Source organism: Mobula hypostoma, chromosome 5 (assembly GCF_963921235.1).
Source record: "Mobula hypostoma chromosome 5, sMobHyp1.1, whole genome shotgun sequence".
NCBI classification, from domain to species: Eukaryota; Metazoa; Chordata; class Chondrichthyes; order Myliobatiformes; family Myliobatidae; genus Mobula; species Mobula hypostoma.
In genome coordinates this window covers 18,500,737-18,524,049 of record NC_086101.1, presented here as the reverse complement: position 1 = coordinate 18,524,049, position 23,313 = coordinate 18,500,737, and the positions used below count along the sequence as shown (strand labels likewise).

At 46.7% G+C, this 23,313-nt stretch overlaps 1 protein-coding gene across 2 annotated transcripts in view; it reads left to right on the top strand.

The window, feature by feature from the left end:
• gabbr1b (gamma-aminobutyric acid (GABA) B receptor, 1b) overlaps positions 1–23,313 on the top strand; it is a 282,459-nt gene that overhangs the window by 144,230 nt on the left and 114,916 nt on the right. For both annotated transcript variants that reach the window (XM_063048134.1, XM_063048135.1), the window contains one exon: positions 21,694–21,857. In XM_063048134.1, the coding sequence (XP_062904204.1) occupies positions 21,694–21,857 (164 nt within the window). The remainder of the gene's footprint in view (positions 1–21,693; positions 21,858–23,313) is intronic.

Sequence of the window (23,313 nt, the reverse complement as noted above, 5' to 3'; positions counted from 1 at the left end):
TCCTTCTCCAAGGTGGATGGCCTGACAAGGCTGACAAGCCCCAGCTGCCCGGGTTTGGATTCAGAGTTGTCCTTCTCTTAGGCTGGCTGCCAACCAAGGTTAACGAGCCCAGCCTACCCATCCAGTTATACCACCGGACACTCGGTCACACCATGATGTAGCAAGCTCGGTGAAAACGGGGGGCACCAGCGAGAAGGTGTTGCTACAGACGCAGTAATGTAGGAGAGACCATTTGCAGTGGCCACGCGGCGATCGCTACACTAGGAAAGGAGAGGCGATGTATTGCGCGTACACTTTCCCTGAGTGAGCGGGACGTCAGGTAAGGGAAGTTAAGGACTGCATAAAAGCCAAGGAAAGGGCATATAAGGTAGCAAAAGTGAATGGGAAGTCGGATGATTGGGAAGCTTTTAAAATCCAACAAAAGGCAACTAAAAAAGCTATGAAGGGAAAAATGAAACATGAGGGCAGACTAGCCAATAACATAAAGGAGGATACCAAAAGATTTTTCAGTTGTATAAAGAGTAAAAGGGAGGTGAGAGTTGATATTGGTCCACTGGAAAATGATGCTGGTGAGGTAGTAGTGGGGACAAAGATTTGGCAGATGAACTTTGCATCTGTCTTCACTGTGAAAGACACCAGCAGTGTGCCAGAGGTCCGTGAGTGTCAGGGAGCAGGAGTGAGTGCCATTGCTATTACATTAACAGAGTAGTGTCAATACAAGTGAGACTAAGCCTGCGGCAACCCACTTGCTCCAAGAGGCCCCAGTTATCCAGAAATCTGAATCCCTGCCCCTGCTCCAATTCTTCATCCACACATTTATCTGCCACCTCATTCTATTCCTATCCTGGTTGTCACATGGCACAGGCAATAATCAAATGATTATTACCCTTGAGGTACTATTTCTCAGCTTCTTCCTAACTCCCTGTCTTCTTTTTTCAGGGCCTCCTCCTTTTTTCTACCTATGTCGTTGGTACCAATATGTACCGTGACTTATGACTAACTATCTGTTCTGAGACAGGGTACTGACTATGTTCAGAGATTGGGTTTTTGACTGTGCACAGTCAGTGGGAAAAGATAAGGTTATTGACAGTGTAGTGTGTTCAGAGATAGGGTTACTGACTGTGTACTGTGTACAGAGATAGGGTTACTGACTGTGTACTGTGTACAGAGATAGGGTTACTGACTGTGTACTGTGTACAGAGATAGGGTTACTGACTGTGTACTGTGTTCAGAGATAGGGTTATTGACTACTGTGTTCAGAGATAGGGTTACAGACTGTGTACTGTGTTCAGAGATAGGGTTACTGACTGTGTAGTGTGTTCAGAGGTAGAGTTACTGACTGTGTACTGTGTTCAGAGATAGGGTTACTGACTGTACTGTGTTCAGAGATAGGGTTACTGACTGTGTACTGTGTTCGGAGATAGGGTTATTGACTGTACTGTGTTCAGAGATAGGGTTACTGACTGTGTACTGTGTTCAGAGATAGGGTTATTGACTGAGTACTGTGTTCAGAGATAGGGTTACTGACTGTGTACTGTGATGAGAGATAGGGTTATTGACTGAGTACTGTGTTCAGAGATATGGTTACTGGCTGTGTACTGTGTTCAGAGATAGGGTTATTGACTGAGTACTATGTTCAGAGATAGGGTTACTGGCTGTGTACTGTGTTCAGAGACAGGGTTATTGAATTTGTACTGTGTTCAGAGATAGGGTTACTGACTGTGTACTGTGTTCAGAAATAGGGTTACTGACTGTGTACTGTCGGTGTTCAGCGATAGGGTGTCTGACTGTGTATAGTTGGTGTTCTGTGATAGGGTGTCTGACCGTGTACAGTCAGTGTTCAGTGATAGGGTGTCTGAATGTGTACAGTCCGTTTTCAGTGATAGGCTGTCTGACCGTGAACAGTCACTGTTCAGTGATAGTGTGTCGGACTGTGTACAGTCGGTGTTTAATGATAGCGTGTCTGACTGTGTATAGTCGGTGTTCAGCGATAGGGTGTCTAACTATGTATAGTCGTTGTTCAGTGATAGGGTTACTGACCATATACTGTCAGTTTTCAGTGGTATTGTGTGTGACTGTGTACAGTCGCTACTCAGTGATAGGGTGTCTGACTGTGTACAGTCAGTTTTCAGTGATAGGGTGTCTGACTGTGTACAGTCAGTGTTCAGTAATTGCGTGTCTGACTGTGTGCAGTCGGTGTTCAGTGATAGGGTGATAGGATGTCTGACCGTGTACAGTCACTGTTCAGTGATAGGGTGTCTGACTGTGTACTGTCACTTTTCAGTGATAGGGTGTCTGACTGCGTACAGTCTGTGTTTAATGATAGCGTGTCTGACTGTGTACAGTCAGTGTTTACTGATAGGGTGTCTAACTGTGTACATTGGGTGTTCAGTGATAGGGTGTCTGACCGTGTACAGTGGGATATCAATGATAGAGTGTCTGACCATGTACAGCCGGTGTTCAGTGATAGGGTGTCTGACTGTGTACAGTCCGTGTTTAATGATAGCGTGTCTGACTGTGTACAGTCGTTCAGTTATAGGGTGTCTGACTGTGCACAGTCAGTGTTCAGTTATTGGGTGTCTGACTGTATACAGTCGGTTTTCAGTGATAGGGTGTCTGAAGGTGTACAGTCAGTGTTCATTGATATGGTGTCTGACTGTGTACAGCCAGTGTTCAGTGAAGGGGTGTCTGACCATGTACAGTCGGTGTTCAGTGATAGGGTGTCTAACTGTGTACAGTGGGATTTCAGTGATGGGGTGTTTGACCGTGTACAGTCGGTGTTCAGTGATGGGGTGTCTGACTGTGTACAGTCAGTGTTCAGTGATAGGATGTCTGTCCGTGTACAGTCAGTGTTCAGTGATAGGTGATAGGTTGTCTGACAATGTACAGTTGGTATTCAGTGATAGGGTGTCTGACTGTGTACAGTCGGTTTTCAGTGGTAGGGTGTCTGACTGTGTACAGTCAGTGTTTACTGATAGGGTGTCTAACTGTGTACAGTCGGTGTTCAGTGATAGGGTGTCTGACCATGTACTGTCGGTGTTTCAGTGGTAGGGTGTCTGACTGTGTCCAATCGGTGTTCACTGATAGGGTGTCTGACTGTGTATAGTCGGAGTTCAGTTATGGGGTGTGTGACTGTATACAGTCGGTGTTCAGTGATAGAGTGTCTGTGCACAGTTGGTGTTCTGTTATGGGGTGTCTGACTGTATACATTCGGTGTTCAGTGATGGGGTGTCTGACTGTTTACAGTCAGTGTTCACTGATAGTGTGTGAGACTGTGTCCACTCAGTATTCAGTAATCGGATCGCTGACTGTCTGCAGTCAGTGTTCGGTGATAGGGTGTCTAACTGTGTACAGTCCATGTTCAGTGATAGGGTGTCTGAATGTGTACAGTAGGTTTTCAGTGATAGGGTATCTGACTGTGTACAGTCAGTGTTTACTGATAGGGGGTGTCTAACTGTGTACAGTGGGACTTCAGTGATAGGGTGTCTGACCGTGTACAGTCGGTGTTCAGTGATAGGGTGTCTGACCGTGTACTGTCACTTTTCAGTGATAGGGTGTCTGACTGTGTACAGTCAGTGTTCAGTGATAGGGTGTCTGACTGTGTACTGTCACTTTTCAGTGATAGGGTGCCTGACTGTGTATAGTCCTTGTATCAGTGATAGGCTGTCTGACCGTGTACTGTCAGTGTTCTGTGATAGGGTGCCTGACTGTGTATAGTCCTTGTATCAGTGATAGGCTGTCTGACCGTGTACTGTCAGTGTTCTGTGATAGGGTGTCTGACTGTATACGGTCCGTGTTTAATGATAGCGTGTCTGACTGTGTACAGTCGGTGTTCAGTGATAGGGTGTCTGTCCATGTACAGTCGGTGTTCAGTGATAGGGTGTCTGTCCGTGTACAGTCGGTGTTCAGTGATAGGGTGTCTCACTGTGTACAGTCTGTGTTCAGTGATAGGCTGTCTGACAGTGTACAGGCAGTGTTCAGTGATAGGGTGTCTGACTGTGTACAGTCGGTGTTTAATGATAGTGTGTGTGACTGTGTCCAGTCAGTATTCAGTAAAAGGATCGCTGACTCTCTACAGTCAGTGTTCAGTGATAGGGTGTCTGACTGCGTGCAGTCAGTGTTCAGTGATAGGTTCGCTCACTGTGTACAGTCAGTGTTCAGTGATAGGGTGTATGACTGTGTACTGTCAGTGTTCTGTGATAGGGTTTCTGACCATGTACAGTCAGTATTCAGTGATAGGGTGTTTGACTGTGTACAGTTGGTGTTCAGTGATAGGGTGTCTGACCGTGTACAGTCGGTGTTCAGTGATAGGGTGTCTAACTGTGTATGGTCCTTGTTCAGTGATAGGCTGTCTGACCGTGTACAGTCAGTGTTCTGTGATAGGGTGTCTGACTGTGTACAGTCCGTGTTTAATGATAGCGTGTCTGACTGTGTACAGTCGGGGTTCAGTGGTAGGGTGTCTGACTGTGCACAGTCGGTGTTCAGTGATAGGGTGTCTGACTGTGTACAATCAGTGTTTAGTAATAGGGTCACTGACCATGTACAGTCGGTGTTCAGTGATAGGTGATAGGGTGTCTGACGGTGTACAGTTGGTGTTCAGTCATAGGGTGTCTGACTGTGTACAGTCAGTGTTCAGTGATGGGTGTCTAACTGTGTACAGTCGGTGTTCAGTGATAGGGTGTCTGACTGTGTACAGTCAGTATTCAGTGATAGGGTTTCTGACTGTGTACAGTCGTTTTTCAGTGATAGAGTGTCTGACTGTGTACAGTCAGTGTTTACTGATAGGGTGTCTAACTGTGTACAGTGGGTGTTCAGTGATAGAGTGTTTGTTTACAGTTAGTGTTCGGTGATAGGGTTTATGACTGTGTACAGTCAGTATTCAGTGATTGAGCGTCTGACTGTGTACAGTCGGTGTTCAGTGATAGGGTGTCTGACCATGTACTGTCAGTGTTTCAGTGGTAGGGTGTCTGACTGTGTCCAGTCGGTGTTCACTGATAGAGTGTCTGAATGTGTACAGTTGGAGTTCAGTTATGGGGTGTCTGACTGTTTACAGTCAGTGTTCAGTGATAGGGTTTCTGACCATGTACAGTCGGTGTTCAGTGATAGGGTGTCTGAACGTGTACAGTCAGTGTTCGTTGTTAGGGTGTCTGACTCTGTACAGTCGTTTTTCAGTGATAGGGTTTCTGACTGTGTACAGTCGTTTTTCAGTGATAGGGTGTCTGACTGTGTACAGTCAGTGTTTACTGATAGGGTGTCTAACTGTGTACAGTGGGTGTTCAGTGATAGGGTGTCTGTTTACAGTCGGTGTTCAGTGATAGGGTTTCTGACCGTGTACAGTCAGTGTTCGTTGTTAGGGTGTCTGACTCTGTACAGTCCATGTTCAGTGATAGGGTGTCTGACTGTCTACAGTCTGTGTTCAGTGATAGGGTGTCTGACTGTGTACAGTCAGTGTTTACTGATAGGGTGTCTAACTGTGTACAGTGGGTGTTCAGTGATAGAGTGTTTGTTTACAGTTAGTGTTCGGTGATAGGGTTTATGACTGTGTACAGTCAGTATTCAGTGATTGAGCGTCTGACTGTGTACAGTCGGTGTTCAGTGATAGGGTGTCTGACCATGTACTGTCAGTGTTTCAGTGGTAGGGTGTCTGACTGTGTCCAGTCGGTGTTCACTGATAGAGTGTCTGAATGTGTACAGTTGGAGTTCAGTTATGGGGTGTCTGACTGTTTACAGTCAGTGTTCAGTGATAGGGTTTCTGACCATGTACAGTCGGTGTTCAGTGATAGGGTGTCTGAACGTGTACAGTCAGTGTTCGTTGTTAGGGTGTCTGACTCTGTACAGTCGTTTTTCAGTGATAGGGTTTCTGACTGTGTACAGTCGTTTTTCGGTGATAGGGTGTCTGACTGTGTACAGTCAGTGTTTACTGATAGGGTGTCTAACTGTGTACAGTGGGTGTTCAGTGATAGGGTGTCTGTTTACAGTCGGTGTTCAGTGATAGGGTTTCTGACCGTGTACAGTCAGTGTTCGTTGTTAGGGTGTCTGACTCTGTACAGTCCATGTTCAGTGATAGGGTGTCTGACTGTCTACAGTCTGTGTTCAGTGATAGGGTGTCTGACTGTGTACAGTCAGTGTTTACTGATAGGGTGTCTAACTGTGTACAGTGGGTGTTCAGTGATAGGATGTCTGACCGTGTACAGTCGGTGTTCAATGATAGGGTGTCTGATTGTGTACAGTCTGTGTTTAATGATAGCGTGTCTGACTGTGTACAGTCGTTCAGTGATAGGGTGTCTGACTGTTCACAGTCGGTGTTCAGTGATAAGGTGTCTGACCATGTACAGTCAGTGTTCAGTGTTAGGGTTTCTGATCGTGTACAGTCAGTGTTCAGTGATAGGGTGTCTGACTGTGCACAGTCGGTGTTCAGTCATAGGGTGTCTGACTGTGTACAGTCAGTGTTCAGTGATGGGTGTCTAACTGTGTACAGTCAGTATTCAGTGATAGGGTTTCTGACTGTGTACAGTCGTTTTTCAGTGATAGGGTGTCTGACTGTGTACAGTCAGTGTTTACTGATAGGGTGTCTAACTGTGTACAGTGGGTTTTCAGTGATAGGGTGTTTGTTTACAGTCAGTGTTCAGTGATAGGGTTTCTGACTGTGTACAGTCAGTATTCAGTGATTGAGTGTCTGACTGTGTACAGCCGGTGTTCAGTGATAGGGTGTCTGACCATGTACTGTCAGTGTTTCAGTGGTAGGGTGTCTGACTGTGTCCAGTCGGTGTTCACTGATAGGGTGTCTGACTGTGTACAGTTGGAGTTCAGTTATGGGGTGTCTGACTGTATACAGTCAGTGTTCAAGTGATAGGGTGTCTGTTTACAGTCAGTGTTCAGTGATAGGGTTTCTGACTGTGTACAGTTCGGTGTTCAGTGATAGGGTGTCTGACCATGTACAGTCAGTGTTCGTTGTTAGGGTGTCTGACTCTGTACAGGCCATGTTCAGTGATGGGGTGTCTGACTGTCTACAGTCTGTGTTCAGTGATAGGGTGTCTGACTGTGTACAGTCAGTGTTTACTGATAGGGTGTCTAACTGTGTACAGTGGATTTTCAGTGATAGGGTGTTTGTTTACAGTCAGTGTTCAGTGATAGGGTTTCTGACTGTGTACAGTCGGTGTTCAGTGATAGTGTGTCTGACCATGTACAGTCAGTGTTTAGTTATAGGGTGTCTGACTGTACAGTCAGTGTTCAGAGATAGGGATACTGTCCATGTATAGTCGGTGTAATATTTATGTAATTGTGTTCTCTTTATCTAGTTTTAGGGCTTATGTGCGGATCTGATCCCATTGTAGGACATATTTATGCAGGAATGGAGAAAATTCTACAGGGTTCACAAACTTTCTAGCACCAATGTACAGTCTGTTTAGAGATAGGTTTTCTGACTGTTTACATTCAGTGATAGGATTACTGTGTACAGTTGGTGTTCAGTGATAGAGTGTCTGACTGTGTCGAGTCGATATTCAGTGATAGGGTTTCTGACTGTGTACAGTTCGTTCACAGACAGGGTTGCTGTCTATGTATAGTCTGTGTTCAGAGATAGGGTTTCTGACTGTACAATGTTTAGAGATAAGATTACTGACTCTGCACAGTCAATATTCAGTGATAGGGTTTCTGACTGTGTACAGAGACAGAGTTACTGACACTGTACATTTGGTGTTCAGAGGTAGGGTTTCTGACTGCATATAGTCTGTGTGGGACATGAGAAGGATTACTGTCTGTGTATGGTTGGTGTGAGACAGGAAAGGGATTACTGTCTGTGTACGGTCAGTGTGGGACAGGAGATGGATGACTGTGTGTGGCTGTATTAGTGTTACTGACTATACAGTCGATGTGGGTCTTTTGTAGTGTTTCTGACTGTCTACTATTATTTTAGGACAGGGATATGTTTACTGACTGTGTACAGTCAGTGTGGGACAGGGAATAGGTACTGACTGTACAGTTGGTGTGTGACAATGTAGGTTTACTGACTGTGTACAGTGGGTTGGGTAACAGACTCTGCTGTCATTATTCAGAGGTAGTATCGGTTTTCCGATGAGTCCCTTCCCTCAGGACCCCTGTTTAGGAAGTCACTCTTTTCCACTACACCACTACTCCCCTCTCTTGCAAATACCCAAGCACTTTGCTGTGGGAAACACAGCAGAGCTTACTCACACCAAGCCCTGCCCGTCATAAAAAACACTGAATAATTCCTTCTACCAATATTTATTTGAGCAAGAAATATTGGTCAGGATGTTACGTCGAGCTCCCACATGACGTCTGTGAGTTGAAGCAACACTGATAGTCTTCAGTTCCAGCTTCCAATCCCCTGTTTACTTTCACTGAGGATCAGTTTAAAATCTGGGATTGTCTGGGGCATTAAAATCAGTGCACACCACTCTTGCAAGTTCCTCTCATAAAATCGTCAATGTAGGACATTGGGTCCAAGGGATTTTTGATTTTTAGGGCCATTAAATTAATTAATTCCTCCAGCTTCATTCAGTCTAATTTCCTTCAGTGCCTGAGTCACTCTCACCTTGACTCCTCACCATTTCTTCAACAGCTTGTTTTGTGTCCTTTGAGTGAACACTTCCACTCTATTCCTTTCTTGCACTATTAATTATTTTTTTTACTGTAACTTATAGTAATTGTTTGTGTTTTGCACTCTCCTGCTACAACGCAAAACGGTAAATTTGGTGACATATATCAGTGATGATAAACCTCATTCTGATTCTGTAAATGGACATACTGAGTTGCGTTTGCCAAGGTGAAATATGAGGCCCTGTGTTTGCTCCGACTGACTAAGCAACCACCTTGAGTAACAAACTCAAGAATCGACAGGGTCAGTCGGCAGGGTGGTACTGCAGGTCGAGCCGCTGCCCCCAAGCACCAGAGACTCGGGCTCGTTCCCAACCTCCGGCACCGCCTGTGTGTGCGGTTTGAATGTTCTCCCTGCGAACATGTACGTTCCTACCCCCACTCCGGATGCTCCAAATTCCTCCCCAATTCCAACTCCACAGTGGAGGTTATGGCAAGGTGGTTTGCCAGGAAAAATTAGAGAACTTGATGAATGAACTGGAGAATGGATTGAGAAAACAAACCAGCGGGGTTGATTGTGAAGCAGACTCAATGGGTTGAATGGCCTAATTCTGCTCTTATATCTCATCATCTTATGATTATCTCAGTTCTAGGGCCAAGAAAACAGCTTCTCCAAGCCTTCATTCCCAAAATATTGACTGCATTCACAAAATAACATTCACAGTTCAATATAGTGGTATTAGTATTAACTTATTATTGTCACATGTCGCAAGATACGGCGAAAAACTTGTCTTACATACTGTTGATTCCGTTATGGTTAGCGTTAGAGATTCAGCTGGTCAGTACATTCTTAATGGTACTCCCATAAGTATTGGAAAAAGACTATGCTTCTCCAAAATTTAGAACCAAAATCAAGAGAAATTTCCTCACCAGAGGGTAGTGAGTTCTTTACCACAGCTTCATTAAAAGTATAAAGTGGGTTTATTTTTCAGTACCAGAGGGTTCAAGGCCTCTGCACTCGGGTGATCGCGCTCTCTCTCTCTCTCTCTCTCTCTCTCTCTCTCTCTCTCTCTCTCTCTCTCCATCTCTCTCTCCATCTCTCTCTCCATCTCTCTCTCCATCTCTCTCTCCATCTCTCTCTCCATCTCTCTCTCTCTCTCCATCTCTCTCTCTCTCTCCATCTCTCTCTCTATCTCTATCTCTATCTCTATCTCTATCTCTCTCTCTCTCTCTCGATGGTGAGTGAGAGTTTGCTGCCGATTCTCGAGTCAGAGGAAACTCGAAATAAAAGTAGCGCTACAGACAGACTGTAAAATCAGAACAGTGACTGTTTGTCTCCCCTCTCACTGCGGAAGGAGTGATATCTGTCTCTCCCTTGTTAGTGAGACAGCCTGAGGCAGGTTGAACTGTTCGGATGAACAGTAGGTTTTTGATAGACGGCAGACCATGGTCTGTCTTTGGATGCTGTGCTGTTGCGTGCACGGTGGGTGGTGGGTGGTGGGAGTGCTGATGCTCTGCACTGGAATAAGTTGGGGGACGGGAAGGAGGAGTGTTGATGCTGTTTGCGGCTGCTTATACATGGGAATGGTACAGATGGGAAAGGGGAGAAGATGGGAGTGGTAGTTGAATTGGCAGATAAATGCATGGCTGAGAAGCTGGTGCAGGGGGCAGGTTTTAACAAGCCTGATAGAGTTCTTTGAGGAGGTGACCAGGCATATAGATGAGGGTAGTGCAGTGGATGTGATCTACATGGATTTTAGTAAGGCATTTGACAAGGTTCCACACGGTAGGCTTATTCAGAAAGTCAGAAGTCATGGGATCCAGGGAGGTTCGGCCAGGTGGATTCAGAATTGGCTTGCCTGCAGAAGGCAGAGGGTGGTGGTGGAGGGAGTACATTCAGATTGGAGGATTGTGACTAGCGGTGTCCCACAAGGATCTGTTCTGGGACCTCTACTTTTCGTGATTTTTATTAACGACCTGGATGTTGGGGTAGAAGGTTGGGTTGGCAAGTTTGCAGATGACACAAAGGTTGGTGGTGTTGTAGATAGTGTAGAGGATTGTCAAGGATTGCAGAGAGACATTGATAGGATGCAGGAGTGGGCTGAGAAGTGGCAGATGGAATTCAACCCGGAGAAGTGTGAGGTGGTACACTTTGGAAGGACAAACTCCAAGGCAGAGTAAAAAGTAAATGGCAGGATACTTGGTAGTGTGGAGGAACAGAGGGATCTGGGGGTACATGTCCACAGATCCCTGAAAGTTGCCTCACAGGTAGATAGGGTAGTTAAGAAAGCTTATGGGGTGTTAGCTTTTATAAGTCGAGGGACAGAGTTTAAGAGTCGCGATGTAATGATGCAGCTCTATAAAACTCTGGTTATGCCACACTTGGAGTACTGTGTCCAGTTCTGGTCGCCTCACTGTAGGAAGAATATGGAAGCATTGGAAAGGGTACAGAGGAGGTTTACCAGGATGTTGCCTGGTTTAGAGAGTATGCATTATGATCAGAGATTAAGGGAGCTAGGGCTTTACTCTTTGGAGAGAAGGAGGATGAGAGGAGTCATGATAGAGCTGTACAAGATAATAAGAGGAATAGATAGAGTAGATAGCCAGCGCCTCTTCCCCAAGGCACCACTGCTCAATACAAGAGGACATGGCTTTAAGGTAAGGGGTGGGAAGTTCAAAGGGGATATTTACTCAGGTTTTTTACTCAGAGAGTTGTTGGTGCGTGAGTCAGTGCTGGAGGCAGATACACTCGTGAAGTTTAAGAGACTATTAGACAGGTATATGGAGGAATTTAAGGTGGGGGGTTATATGGGAGGCAGGGTTTGAGGGTCGGCACAACATTGTGGGCCGAAGGGCCTGTAATGTGCTGTACTATTCTATGTTTTCAGGTTCTTGGATTATTGGGATCTCTTCTGGGGCTGATATGACGTATACAAAAGGGACAGTTCGCACCTGAACCCGAGGGAGACCAATATTTTCACGGGCAGGTTTGTTAGAGCTGTTGGAGAGGGTTTAAACTAATTTGGCAGTGAAATGGGAACTGGAGTGAAGGGACTCAGGATAGGATGGATGGTAAAAAAGCAAAGATAGTGTGTGGTCAGACTGTCAGGAAGGGTAGGCAGATGATATGTCAGAACTGCAGCCAGTGGATGAGTATCAGAGCATTCGGGATGCGGAATCAAAAAGGTAGCAAATACAGTACTCGAAGTGTTACATCTCAATGCACAGAATATAAGAAATAAGTTGGATGATCTTGTTGCACTACAGATTGTCAGGTATGATGTTGTGGCCATCACTGAGTTGTGGCTGGAAGAAGCTTGTAGTTGGGAGCTGAATGTCCAAGGTTACACGTTGTATCGGAGGGATAGGAAGGTAGGCAGAGGGGCTGGTGTGGCTCTGCTGATAAAGAACGGCATCAAATCATTAGAAAGATGTGATGTAGGATCAGAAGATATCGAATCCTTGTGGATTGAGTTAAGAAACTGCAAGGGTTAAAGGACCGTGATGGCAGTTATATACAGGCCTCCAAACAATAGTTGGGACGTGCACTACAGATTACTACAGGAAATAGAAAAGACATGTCAAAAGGGCAATGTTATGAGGGTCATGGGAGATTTTAACATGCGGGTAGATTGAGAAAATCATATTGGTAATGGATCTCAAGTGACTGAGTTTGTTGAATGCCAATGACATGGCTTTTTAAAGCAGTTCATCATTGAGCCTACTAGGGGATCAGCTATACTGGATTGGGTGTTATGTAATGAACTGGAGGCGATTAGGGAGCTTAAGGTAAAGGAACTCTTAGGAGACAGTCATCACAATATGATTGAGTTCAACAAAATTTGATAGGGAGGAAGTAAAGTCTGACATAGCAGTATTGCAGCGGAGTAAAGAAAATTACAGTGGTATGAGAGAGGAGTTGGCCAAAGTAAATTGGAAGGAGATGCTGGCAGTGATGGCAGCAGAGCAGCAATGGCATACGTTTCTGGGGAAAATGAGGAAGGTGCAGGACAGATGTATTCCAAAAACAAAGAAATACTCAAATGGCAGAACAGTACAACCATGGCTAACAAGGGAAATCAAAGCTAATGAAAAAGCGAAAGAGAGGGCATACAACAAAGCAAAAACTAGCAGGAAGATAGAGGATTGGGAAGCTTTTAAAAACCTGCAGGAAGCAACTAAAAGAATCATTAGGAGGGAGAACATAAAATGTGAAAGCAAGCTAGCAAACTATATCAAGGTGGATAGAAAATGCTTTTTCAAGTATATTTGAATAGTAAAAGAAAGATGAGAGTGGATATAGGACAGCTAGAAAATGAGGCCGGAGAAATAATAACGGGGGACAAGGAGATGGCAGATGAAGTAGATGAGTGTTTTGCATCTGTCTTCACTGTGGAAGGTGCTAGCAGTGTGCCAGTTGTTGAAGGGTGTGGGGAAAGAGAAGTGAGTACAATTGCTATAAAAGGCTCCAAGACCTAGAAATACACAAGGTAACTTAGAGTAATGAAAGAGGTAGCGGTAGAGATTGTGAAGGCATCTGTAATGATCTTTCAAGAATCACTGGACTCTGGCATGGTTCTGGAGGACCGCCACTCCACTGTTTAAGAAAGGAGGGAGGCAGCAGAAAGGAAATTATAGACCAGTTAACCTGACCTCAGTGGTTGGGAAGATGTTGGAGTCAATTGTTAAGGATGAGGTTATGGAGTACTTGGTGACACGGGACAAGACAGGACAAAGTCAGCATGGTTTCCTTATAGGAAAATGTTGTCTGAGGAGCCTGTTGGAATTCTTTGAGGAGATTACATGTAGGATAGATAAAAGGGATGCAGTTGTATATTTGGACTTTCAGCAGGCCTTTGACAAGGCACCACAAATGAGGCTATTTATGAAGTTAAGAGCACATGGCATTACAGGAAAGTTACTAGCATGGTTTAGAGTATTGGCTGATTGGTAGGAGGTAGCAAGTGGAATGAAAGGATCCTTTTCTGGCTGGCTGCCAGTGACTAGTGGTGTTCCGCAGGGGTCGGTGTTGGGACCACTTCTTTTTATGTTGTATATCAATGAACTAGATGACTTTGTTGCCAAGTTTGCAGATGATATGGAGATTGGTGGAGGGGCAGGTAGTGTTAAGGAAACAGGAAGGCTGCAGAAGGACTTAGATTGGAAGAATGGGCAAGAAAATGGCAAATGGAATACAATATTGGAAAATGCATGGTCATGCACTTTGGTAGTAGAAATAAATGTGCAGACTATTTTCTAAACGGGGTGAAAATCCAAAAATCTGAAATTCAAAAACTTGGGAGTCCTTGTGCAGAACACCCTGAAGATTAACTTGCAGGTTGAGTCAGTGGTAAGGAAGGCAAATGCAATGTTAGCATTCGTTTCAAGGGGTCTGGAATATAAGAGTACGGATGTGATGCTGAGGCTTTATAAGGCTCAGATGTGAGGCCTCACCATGAGTAGTGTGAACTACTCATCCAAGAAAAGATGTGCTGGCATTGGAGAGGGTTGAGAGGATGGTCACAAGGATGATTCTGGGAATGAAAGGGCTGTCATATGAGGAACGTTTGATGACTCTGGGCCTGTACTCCTTGGAATTTAGAAGGATGAGGGGTGATCGCATTGAAACCTTTTGAATGTTGAAAGGCCTAGGACAAGAGAGCACAGCCGCAGGATAGAGGGGTGTCCATTTAAAACAGAGCTGCAGAGGGATTTCTTTAGCCAGAGGTTGGTGAATTTGTGGAATTTGTTTCCACAGGCAGGTCATTGGGTGCATTTAAGGCAGAAATTGAAAGGTTCTTGATTGACTGTGGCATCATAGGCTACAGGGAGAAGGCTGGGGTGTGGTGGAGCAGACTTGATGGGCAAGGTGACCTAATTCTGCTCCTGTGTCTTATGGTCTTAAGGAGGGGGGCAGGAGGTTTTGGGCTGCTTATGTTTTTCCCATCATTCATTGGGATTTTTCTTCTGTTTTGTGGATGTCTGTGAAGAATAAGAATTTCAGGTTGTATATACTTTTTTTTACTTTATACTTTATACTTTATTGTCGCCAAACAATTGGTACTAGAGCGTACAATCATCACAGCAATATTTGATTCTGCGCTTCACACTCCCTGGATTACAAATATTAAATATTAAAAATAGTTAAAATTAGTAAATATTAAAAATTTAAATTATAAATCATAAATAGAAAATTAGAAAAATGGAAAGTAAGGTAGTGCAAAAAATCCGAGAGGCAGGTCTGGATATTTGGAGGGTACGGCCCAGATCCGGGTCAGGATCCGTTCAGCAGTCTTATCACAGTTGGAAAGAAGCTGTTCCCAGATCTGGCCGTATGAATCTTCAAGCTCCTGAGCCTTCTCCCGGAGGGAAGAGGGACAAAAAGTATGTTGGCTGGGTGGGTCGTGTCCTTGATTATCCTGGCAGCACTGCTCCGACAGCGTGCGGTATAAAGTGAGTCCATGGACGGAAGATTGGTTTGTGTGATGTGCTGCGCCATGTTCACGATCTTCTGCAGCTTCTTCCAGTCTTGGACAGGACAACTTCCATACCAGGTTGTGATGCACCCGAGAAGAATGCTTTCTACGGTGCATCTATAAAAATTAGTGAGGGTTTTGGGGGACAGGCCAAATTTCTTTAGTTTTCTCAGGAAGTAAAGGCACTGGTGAGCCTTCTTGGCAGTGAACTCTGGTTGGTTGGACTATGTATATTGTATACATTCTCTGATATTAATGGAACCATTGAGCCATTGAATATGGGGAATATTCTATATTTTTATAGATTATAAAAACAAAGATGGAATGCTGAGGCTTTATAAAGCATTGGTCAGACCACATTTGGGGCATGTGAGCAGTTTTGGGCTTCATATCTAGAAAAAGATATGGTGTCATTCGAGGGAGTGTAGAAGAGGATAATGAGAATGACCCCAGGACTGAAAGGGTTAACATATGAGGAGCGTTTGGTGGCTCTGGGTCAGTACACATTGGAGTTTAGAAGAATGAGGGGGATCTCATTGGACCCTACGGAATATTGAAAGGCCTAGAGAGTGGATATTTCCGATAGGGAGAGAGGGCACAGACTCAGAACAGAAGGATGTTCCTTTAGAACAAAGATGGGGAATTTCTTTAGCCAGAAGCTGGTGAATCTGTGGAATTTATTGCCACAGATGGCTATGGAGGCCAAGACAGTGTGGGTATGTTTAAAGCAGACAACGGTAGATTCTTGGTTGGTAAGGACGTCAAAGGCATGAAGAGAAAGCAGGAGAGGGAAGATAAATCAGCCATGATCAAATGGTGGAGCGATCTCCATAGGCTGAATGCCTAGTTTTCCTCCAATTTCTTATGGTCTATTTAACTTAAGGCTTCCGTACCTCCTGCCCGATGCTAGCTGTGCAAAGCAGCATGGCTAGAATGGTGGGGATCTCTGACGATGGATATTATCTCCTGTAGATACTACCAGAGGTGAGGAAAGATGTGCCTGTAATGTATTGGGATGAGTCCAATAATCTGCAGTTTCTCGTATTATTGTGCATTCAAGTTAGTGTTCCAGACCATGGTGTGGTTAGTCAGGAAACTTTCAACACCACACCTGTAGAGGTTTGTTCGAATCAGTTGACCTCTTTAACCATCTAAAAAGGTGAATACGCTGCCGTGCCTTTCCTGCGATTGCATCTATATGCTGGGCACCAGACAGGTTATGTTAACGTCCAGGAATTTATGGCTGATGACTCTCTCCAGTGCCAATCCACCCCTCCCGTTCTAGACTGGGGTATGTTCTCCTTCCTGAAGCCAGCAATCAGTTCTCTAGTTTTAATGACGAGAGGTTGTTGTAGCTCCACTCGTCCAGGTGACCTATCGCACTCCAGTGCGCTGACTCATTACCACTTGTCATTCATCCAACAGTGGTGTCATGCTGAAATGCTGAATTTTCTCTGCGCATTTCAACGGAGACAGATAATGCCATACTTGGCCACTAGAAGTGAAATTACTTATTTATTTAGAGCAGACACCCCAACCTGGAGTTCCTAGACACCTCAGTTAAAGGGAGGGGTTCATGGCATAGAATAGGATGGGAACCCCTAATTTTGAGTCACAGCAGGGTAACAGGCCCTTCTGGCCCAAGTGGCCCATGCCGCCCGATTACACCCATGTGACCAATTAACCCACTGAACCCTACGTCCTTGGAGTGTGGGAGGAAACCAGACCATCTGGAGCAAACTCATACAATCATGAGGAGAAGGTATGAACATGCAGGGAGTGATAGAGAGTGCAGGCAGGGGCAGAGAGTACAGGCAGGGGCAGAGAGCACAGGGAGTGAAAGAAAGTACAGGGAGGGGTAGAGAGTACAGGGAGGGGTAGAGAGTACAGGGAGGGACAGAGAGTACAGGGAGTGATAGAGAGTACAGGGAGGGACAGAGAGCACAGGGAGGGGTAGAGAGTACAGAGCGGAACAGAGAGTACAGGGAAGGGTAGAGAGTACAAGGAGGGGTAGAGAGTACAGGGAGGGACAGAGAGAGCACAGGGAGGTACAGAGAGTGATAGAGAGTACAGAGAGGGACAGAGAGTACAGGGAGGGACAGAGGGTACAGGGAGGGGTAGAGAGTACAAGGAGGGACAGAGGGTACAGGAAGTAATAGAGAGTACAGGGAGGGACAGAGAGTACAGGAAGTGATAGGATGTACAGGGAGGGACAGAGAGTACGGGGAGGGGTAGAGAGTACAAGGAGGGATAGAGAGTACGGGCAGAGGTAGAGAGTACAGAGAGTGATAGAGAGTACAGGGAAGGACAGAGAGTACAGGGAGCGATAGAGAGTACAGAGAGGGACAGTGAGTACTGCAAGTGATAGAGAGTACAGGGAGTGATAGAGAGTACAGGGAGGGGTACAGAGTACGGGCAGTGATAGAGAGTACAGGGAGGGACAGAGAGTATAGAGAGTGATAAAGACTACAGGGGGTGATAGAGACTACAAGAAGTGATAGAGAGTACAGAGAGTGATAGAGAGTGCAGGGATGGTTAGGGAGCTCACTGAGGGATAGAGTGTACAGTGAGTGATGCGGGCACAGGGAGGGACAGAGACTACAGGGAGTGATAGAGAGTACAGGGATAGTTAGGGAGTACATTGAGGGATAGAGAGTACGGTGAGAGATGGGGGTACAGGGAGGGATAGAGTGAATGGGGAGTGAGAGAGTACAGGGATAGTTAGGGAGTACATTGAGGGATAAAGAGTGCTGTGAGAGCTGGGGGTACTGGGAAGGATTAAGAGAACAGGAAGGGATAGAGAGTATGTACATGGGATTTGTGTATCTGTCTGTGCTCTGTGTATTTCCCAGATGCTGTGGTTTGTAATGATATGTTGGAGGGGTAACTGACCACTGTAAATCAGGGGAATTGATGGACATGTTGGCGGGGTGGGGCAGGGCGGGGGGAGAAAATGTGTGTTGTGAAATAAGGGACAGTGAACGAGACTGGTGATAAAGCTCTGCCAAGGGCTAGCATGGACCCGATGGTCCGAAAGGCTCCTCCTCATTTACAGTAATGAAGTATCCACTGACTGCTGATGGATGTTATTACATGAATGGATAAATGGAGACCAGGCTGACATTACAGTTGCTGGAACGACCCTGTTTATTTTCATTGAATTAATGTCTTGGTGAAGAAGAGAGACAGGGAAGTGTCTGATAAACACATTAGAATATCTGTATGCAAACACGGTCTGTAGTAACGTCTGCCAACATTGTAAATGCAGTAGGACAACCTACTCTGTTTGATATCTCAAGTAAAACTTAAAAGTGCGTTCTGAAAACACAGATATCTGGTTTCACTGGAGATGATACCTGAAGGGCATTTGTGGCTGCTCTCTGAGAGAGGGAGGGAGGGAAGTGGAGAGAGAGGGAGGGAGAGGATGAGAGAAAGAGAGAGGGGAGGAGAGGGAGAGAACCAGAGGGGGAGAGGGAGAGGGTGGGGGCTGAAGGAGAGATAGGGAGGGTGATAGAGAGGGGAGGGAGAGGAAGAGAGGCTAAGCGAGAGTGAGGGGGGCAAAGGAGAGGGAGGGAGGGAGGGAGGATTGGGAGAGGGAGAGAGACGTCGATCTTTCTGTGTGTGTGCCTGTGTATGTCTATGTGTGATTTATCTGTGTGTTTCTTGTCATGTGTGGTCACTATCTGTGGGCACGTGTATAGCTCGCTATGTGTGTGTTTATCTATCTCTGCGTGTGCGGTTTTGTGTGAAGTCTACCTAATGCTGTTATTTTTTATATTCCTGGATCTCTGCCTGAGTAATTACTGTTAGTGATATTGCTGGGACATTGTATAACTTGCGTCTCTGATATTCTTCTTAATTTGTGAATGTGTTTGCATGTTTGGAGTCTGCGTTAAAAGACTGGACAAGGTAAAGGTATCGATGACTTTAAGAATTCATTTACTGTTTCCCACACCAGCCTGTCTTGGTGTCTAAGTATTTATCCAATCTGTCTCTGCATCTTTGTGTTTATTTCTCCTGCCATGTAGGTCACACAGCACCATGTCCATACTGCCCCTTTCGCCCATCTCTCCGATACTCCTGATGCAGCCTCCTGACAGAGATCGGGGGGAAGTTTTTCTGAGCACCTCCGCTCCATCAGCAAAAAAGTGGAATTTCTCAGTGGGCAACCATTTTAATTCCTACCCCCTATTCCTGTTCTAACATGTCGATCCTTGGCCTCGTCTTGCACCACGATGAGGCAACCCTTAGGTTAAAGGAGCAACACCTCCTCATATTCTGTCTAGGTAGCCTCCAAAGTACTGATTGATTCTGATTCCACCTCCTCATCTGGCAGTGTGCTCCATACAGCAACTACTCTGTGTAAAAAAAACTTTCTGAATCAGAATCAGGGTTATTATCACTGTTTTATTTGTTGTTTTGTGGTAGCTGTACATAAAATTACTATTAGTTACAATGTAAAATAAATAGTGCAAAAATCCCCTCAAATCCTCCTTAAAACCCCTTCTTCTCATCTTAAAACAATTTCTTTTTGATCTGCCCACCACAGGAAAATAATTCTGACCATTTACCCTATCAGTGTTCCTTGGATTTCGATGTGCACCTCTATTGTGCCAGCTGCCAGCCTCCCTCACTCCAGAAAAAACAAGCCCAGTCTGTTCAATCTCTCCACATCACTAAATCCAGGCAAAATGCTGGTGAATCTCTTCCGCTCTCTCTCCAGTGCTACCACATCCTTCCTATAGCGTAGCAACTAATACTGCTCACAGTACTCCAAGTGTGGTCTAGCCAATCTTTTGTAAAGTTGCAACACAACGCCCAATTGTTGCACGTGAACATGAGAAAATCTGCAGATGCTGGAAATTCAAGCAACACACACAAAATGCTGGTGGGTCGAGACCCTTCATCAGGACTGAACTTCTTCCTATTGATGCTACCTGGCCTGCTGCGTTCCACCAGCATTTTGTGTGTGTTGTCCAATTATTGCATGAAGGCAAGCATGCCATAAGTCTTCTTCATCACCCTACTTTCAGGGAACTACAGTCTTAAACCCCAAGATCCCTCTTTTCGTCAGCATTCTTTAGTACCCAACCTCTTACTGTTTATGTCCTACCCCTATGACACTTGTCAAGATTAAATTCCATCTGCCAATGTTCTGCCCAACTTTCCATTTGATCTATATCCTGCTGCCCTGCTAGCCAACCTTCCTCAGTATGCACAGTACCACCAACTTTCATGTCATCAATAATGATACCTTTTGCATTCAATGTTAATATATATCAACAAACAACAAGGGTTCCAGCACCCGACTCTGCGGTAAACCACTAGATGCAGGCTTCCAGTCAGGTAAACGCTCATCCAGTTGGCCTCCTATCATCAAGCCAATTTTGGACCTGGTTAGTCATCGCCCATTGGGCCCCAAGTGCCTTAACCTTCTGGACCAGCCTGCCATGCACGATCTTGTCATGTGGCTTAATGAAGTCCATGGCAACAATATCTACCGTCCTGCCTTGATCAACCTTCTGAGCTAACTCCTGAAAGTCTCAGTCCAATTGGAGAGGCAGTATTTCCCCCAGTGCTGACTGTGACCACTCTTTCCAAATGTACTCAGCTCGTCTTCGTTAGAATGCTCACCCACAGTTTCCCTGCCACTCAAGTATGGCTCAGCAATCTGTATTTACCTGGCTTATCCATACTGCTTTTCTTCAACGAAGGAAGAGGGTTATCTATTCTCCCGTCTCCTGGAACTTGGCATGTTGTTGACAAAGATGCAGACATCTCTGTCAGGGTTCTTGTTTCCCATGGCAACCTGGTATTGATTTCATCCAGCCCTGGGGATTTATTGACCCTTATGCATCATATGGCATCTAACACCTCCTCCTTCCTAATAATTCACAGAATAATCCCTCCATCCCTGAACTCACTACCTTCCAGATCACAGAATAATCCCCACACCCCATCCCTGGACTTGGGAACTTCCAGGTCCTTCTCCTTGGTGAATACAGATCTCGAATATTCATTTAGGACCATTCCCTCACAACCCGGTTTGACACATTGACACACAGGTCCCCGTGGACCCTCTTTTTCCCAGGAAACTGTGTGTGTGTGCGTGTGTGTGTGTGCGTGTGTGTGTGTGTGTGTGTGTAGCTGTGTTGTGTGTGCGTGTGTAAGTGTGTTGTGTGTGTGTAGGTATATAGTGTGTGTGTGTAGCTGTGTTGCGTAAGTGTGTTGTGTGTGCGTGTGTAGGTGTGTCGTGTGCGTGTGTAAGTGTGTTGTGTAGGTATGTAGTGTGTGTGTGTGTGTGTGCGTGTGTAAGTGTATTGTGTGTGTAGGTGTGTTGTATGTGCGTGTTTAGGTGTGTTGTGTGTGTGTGTGTGTGTGTATGTGTGTGTGTGTGTTTGCGCTGGGGAGCGGGAGCTCTCTCTGTGTGTGGATATAAACTGTGTTTGGGGCGGGGAAGGGGAGGGGGGACGAGTGACATCACCGGTGCTCTGCCGACTGCAGTAAGATGGAGCTCGCTGCCTCCGGTGCCCGCAGACGGGGCTCTCTCAGCCCGGGCTCCCAGGCGACGTGAGGCAGGATCGCCGACCTCGGGCGATGGCACCGCCACCAGCCGCCCTCCTCGTCCTGCTGGCGCTCACCCTCGTCTCCCTCTCCTCAGGCAGCAAACGGACCCTGTACATCGGAGCGCTCTTCCCCATGAGCGGGGGCTGGCCGGGAGGACAGGCTTGTCTGCCGGCCGCGCAGATGGCCCTCCGAGATGTTAACAACCGGTCGGACATCCTCCGAGACTACGAACTGCAGCTCATTCACCACGACAGCAAGGTACACGAGACAGAGGAGGGGGTGGGAGAGGGGAGGGGATGGGGACGGGAGACGTGGTGGTAGTGGGGGTGGGGGGTGAAGAGGATGGAGAGAGGAGGGGAGGGTGGTGGGTATGACGACTGGGGGAGATGGGGAAGAGGAAGAGGTGGGGGCGAGAGGGGGAGAAGGAAAGAGGGGGAAAGAATGGAGAGAGAGGGCAGCGGGGAAAGAGTGGAAGAGGGGGAGGAGAAGTGGGGAGGTGGGGTAATGGGGAGGAAAGGCGAAGTGGAGAGTGGGGAGAGAGGGGAAAGGAAAGAAGATAGGACAGGTGCGAGGGGACGAGAGAGAGACGTGTGGAAAGAGGGTGAGGAAAGGAGAGGGAGCGAAGGGTGAGGGGGAAGGACGAGAAGTAGATATAGGGAAGGGGGGAGAGATTGAAAGAAGAGAGCGCCCTGTCGCTCTGGGACATTTTAACATTACAAGTGCGGACAAGTTGACGGCCCGGATCTGGCCCACTTGCTCCTTTAACTTGGAGCTTTCACTGAGGTTGGGTTCCCTCTCCACACAGACTTAGTGCGGGGAGAATTTACAATCGCGTTGCAGTTGTAACCGCAGGCGATTAAAATGCGTTTTGCCAGCGCGACCGTCTGGGAGATAATGATAATGGTCACATACTCCTTCGTTCGCTTGCTCGTTCGTTCCTTCCTTCCTTCTTTCTCCCCTCCTCTCTTTCTCCCCCTCCCCCCTCTCTTTCTCCCCTCCCCCCTCTCTTTCTCCCCTCCCCCTCTCTTTCTCCCCTCCCCCCTCTCTTTCTCCCCCTCCCCCCTCTCTTTCTCCCCCTCCCCCCTCCCCCTCTCTTTCTCCCCCTCCCCCTCTCTTTCTCCCCCTCCCCCTCTCTTTCTCCCCCTCCCCCCTCTCTTTCTCCCCCTCCCCCCTCTCTTTCTCCCCCCTCTCTTTCTCCCCCCTCTCTTTCTCCCCCCTCTCTTTCTCCCCTCTCCTCTCCCCCCTCTCCTCTCCCCCCTCTCCTCTCCCCCCTCTTCTCTCCCCCCTCTCTCTCCCCCTCTCTCTCCCCCCTCTCTCCCCCCCTCTCTCTCCCCCCTCTCTCTCCCCCTCTCTCTCCCCCCTCTCTCTCCCCCCTCTCTCCCCCCTCTCTCTCCCCCCCTCTCTCCCCCCCTCTCTCTCTCCCCCCCTCCCCCTCCCCCTCTCTTTCTCCCCCTCCCCCTCTCTTTCTCCCCCTCCCCCTCTCTTTCTCCCCCTCCCCACTCTTTCTGTCTCTCGGTTTGCCTCGCTGCTTCTGTCTCTCGGTTCCGTCAGTGTACTGTACTCCATCGCTTCCCGTTTCTCTGCATCGCATCTTTCTCTCCTTCTGCCTCTATTTTTCACTCACTTCTTTTTGCCATACTCTGTACCTGTCTCTCCTACCCTTCCTTCGCCCCTCCTTCTGTCTCCGCTTCCGTGTATCTGGCTGTCTCTGGCC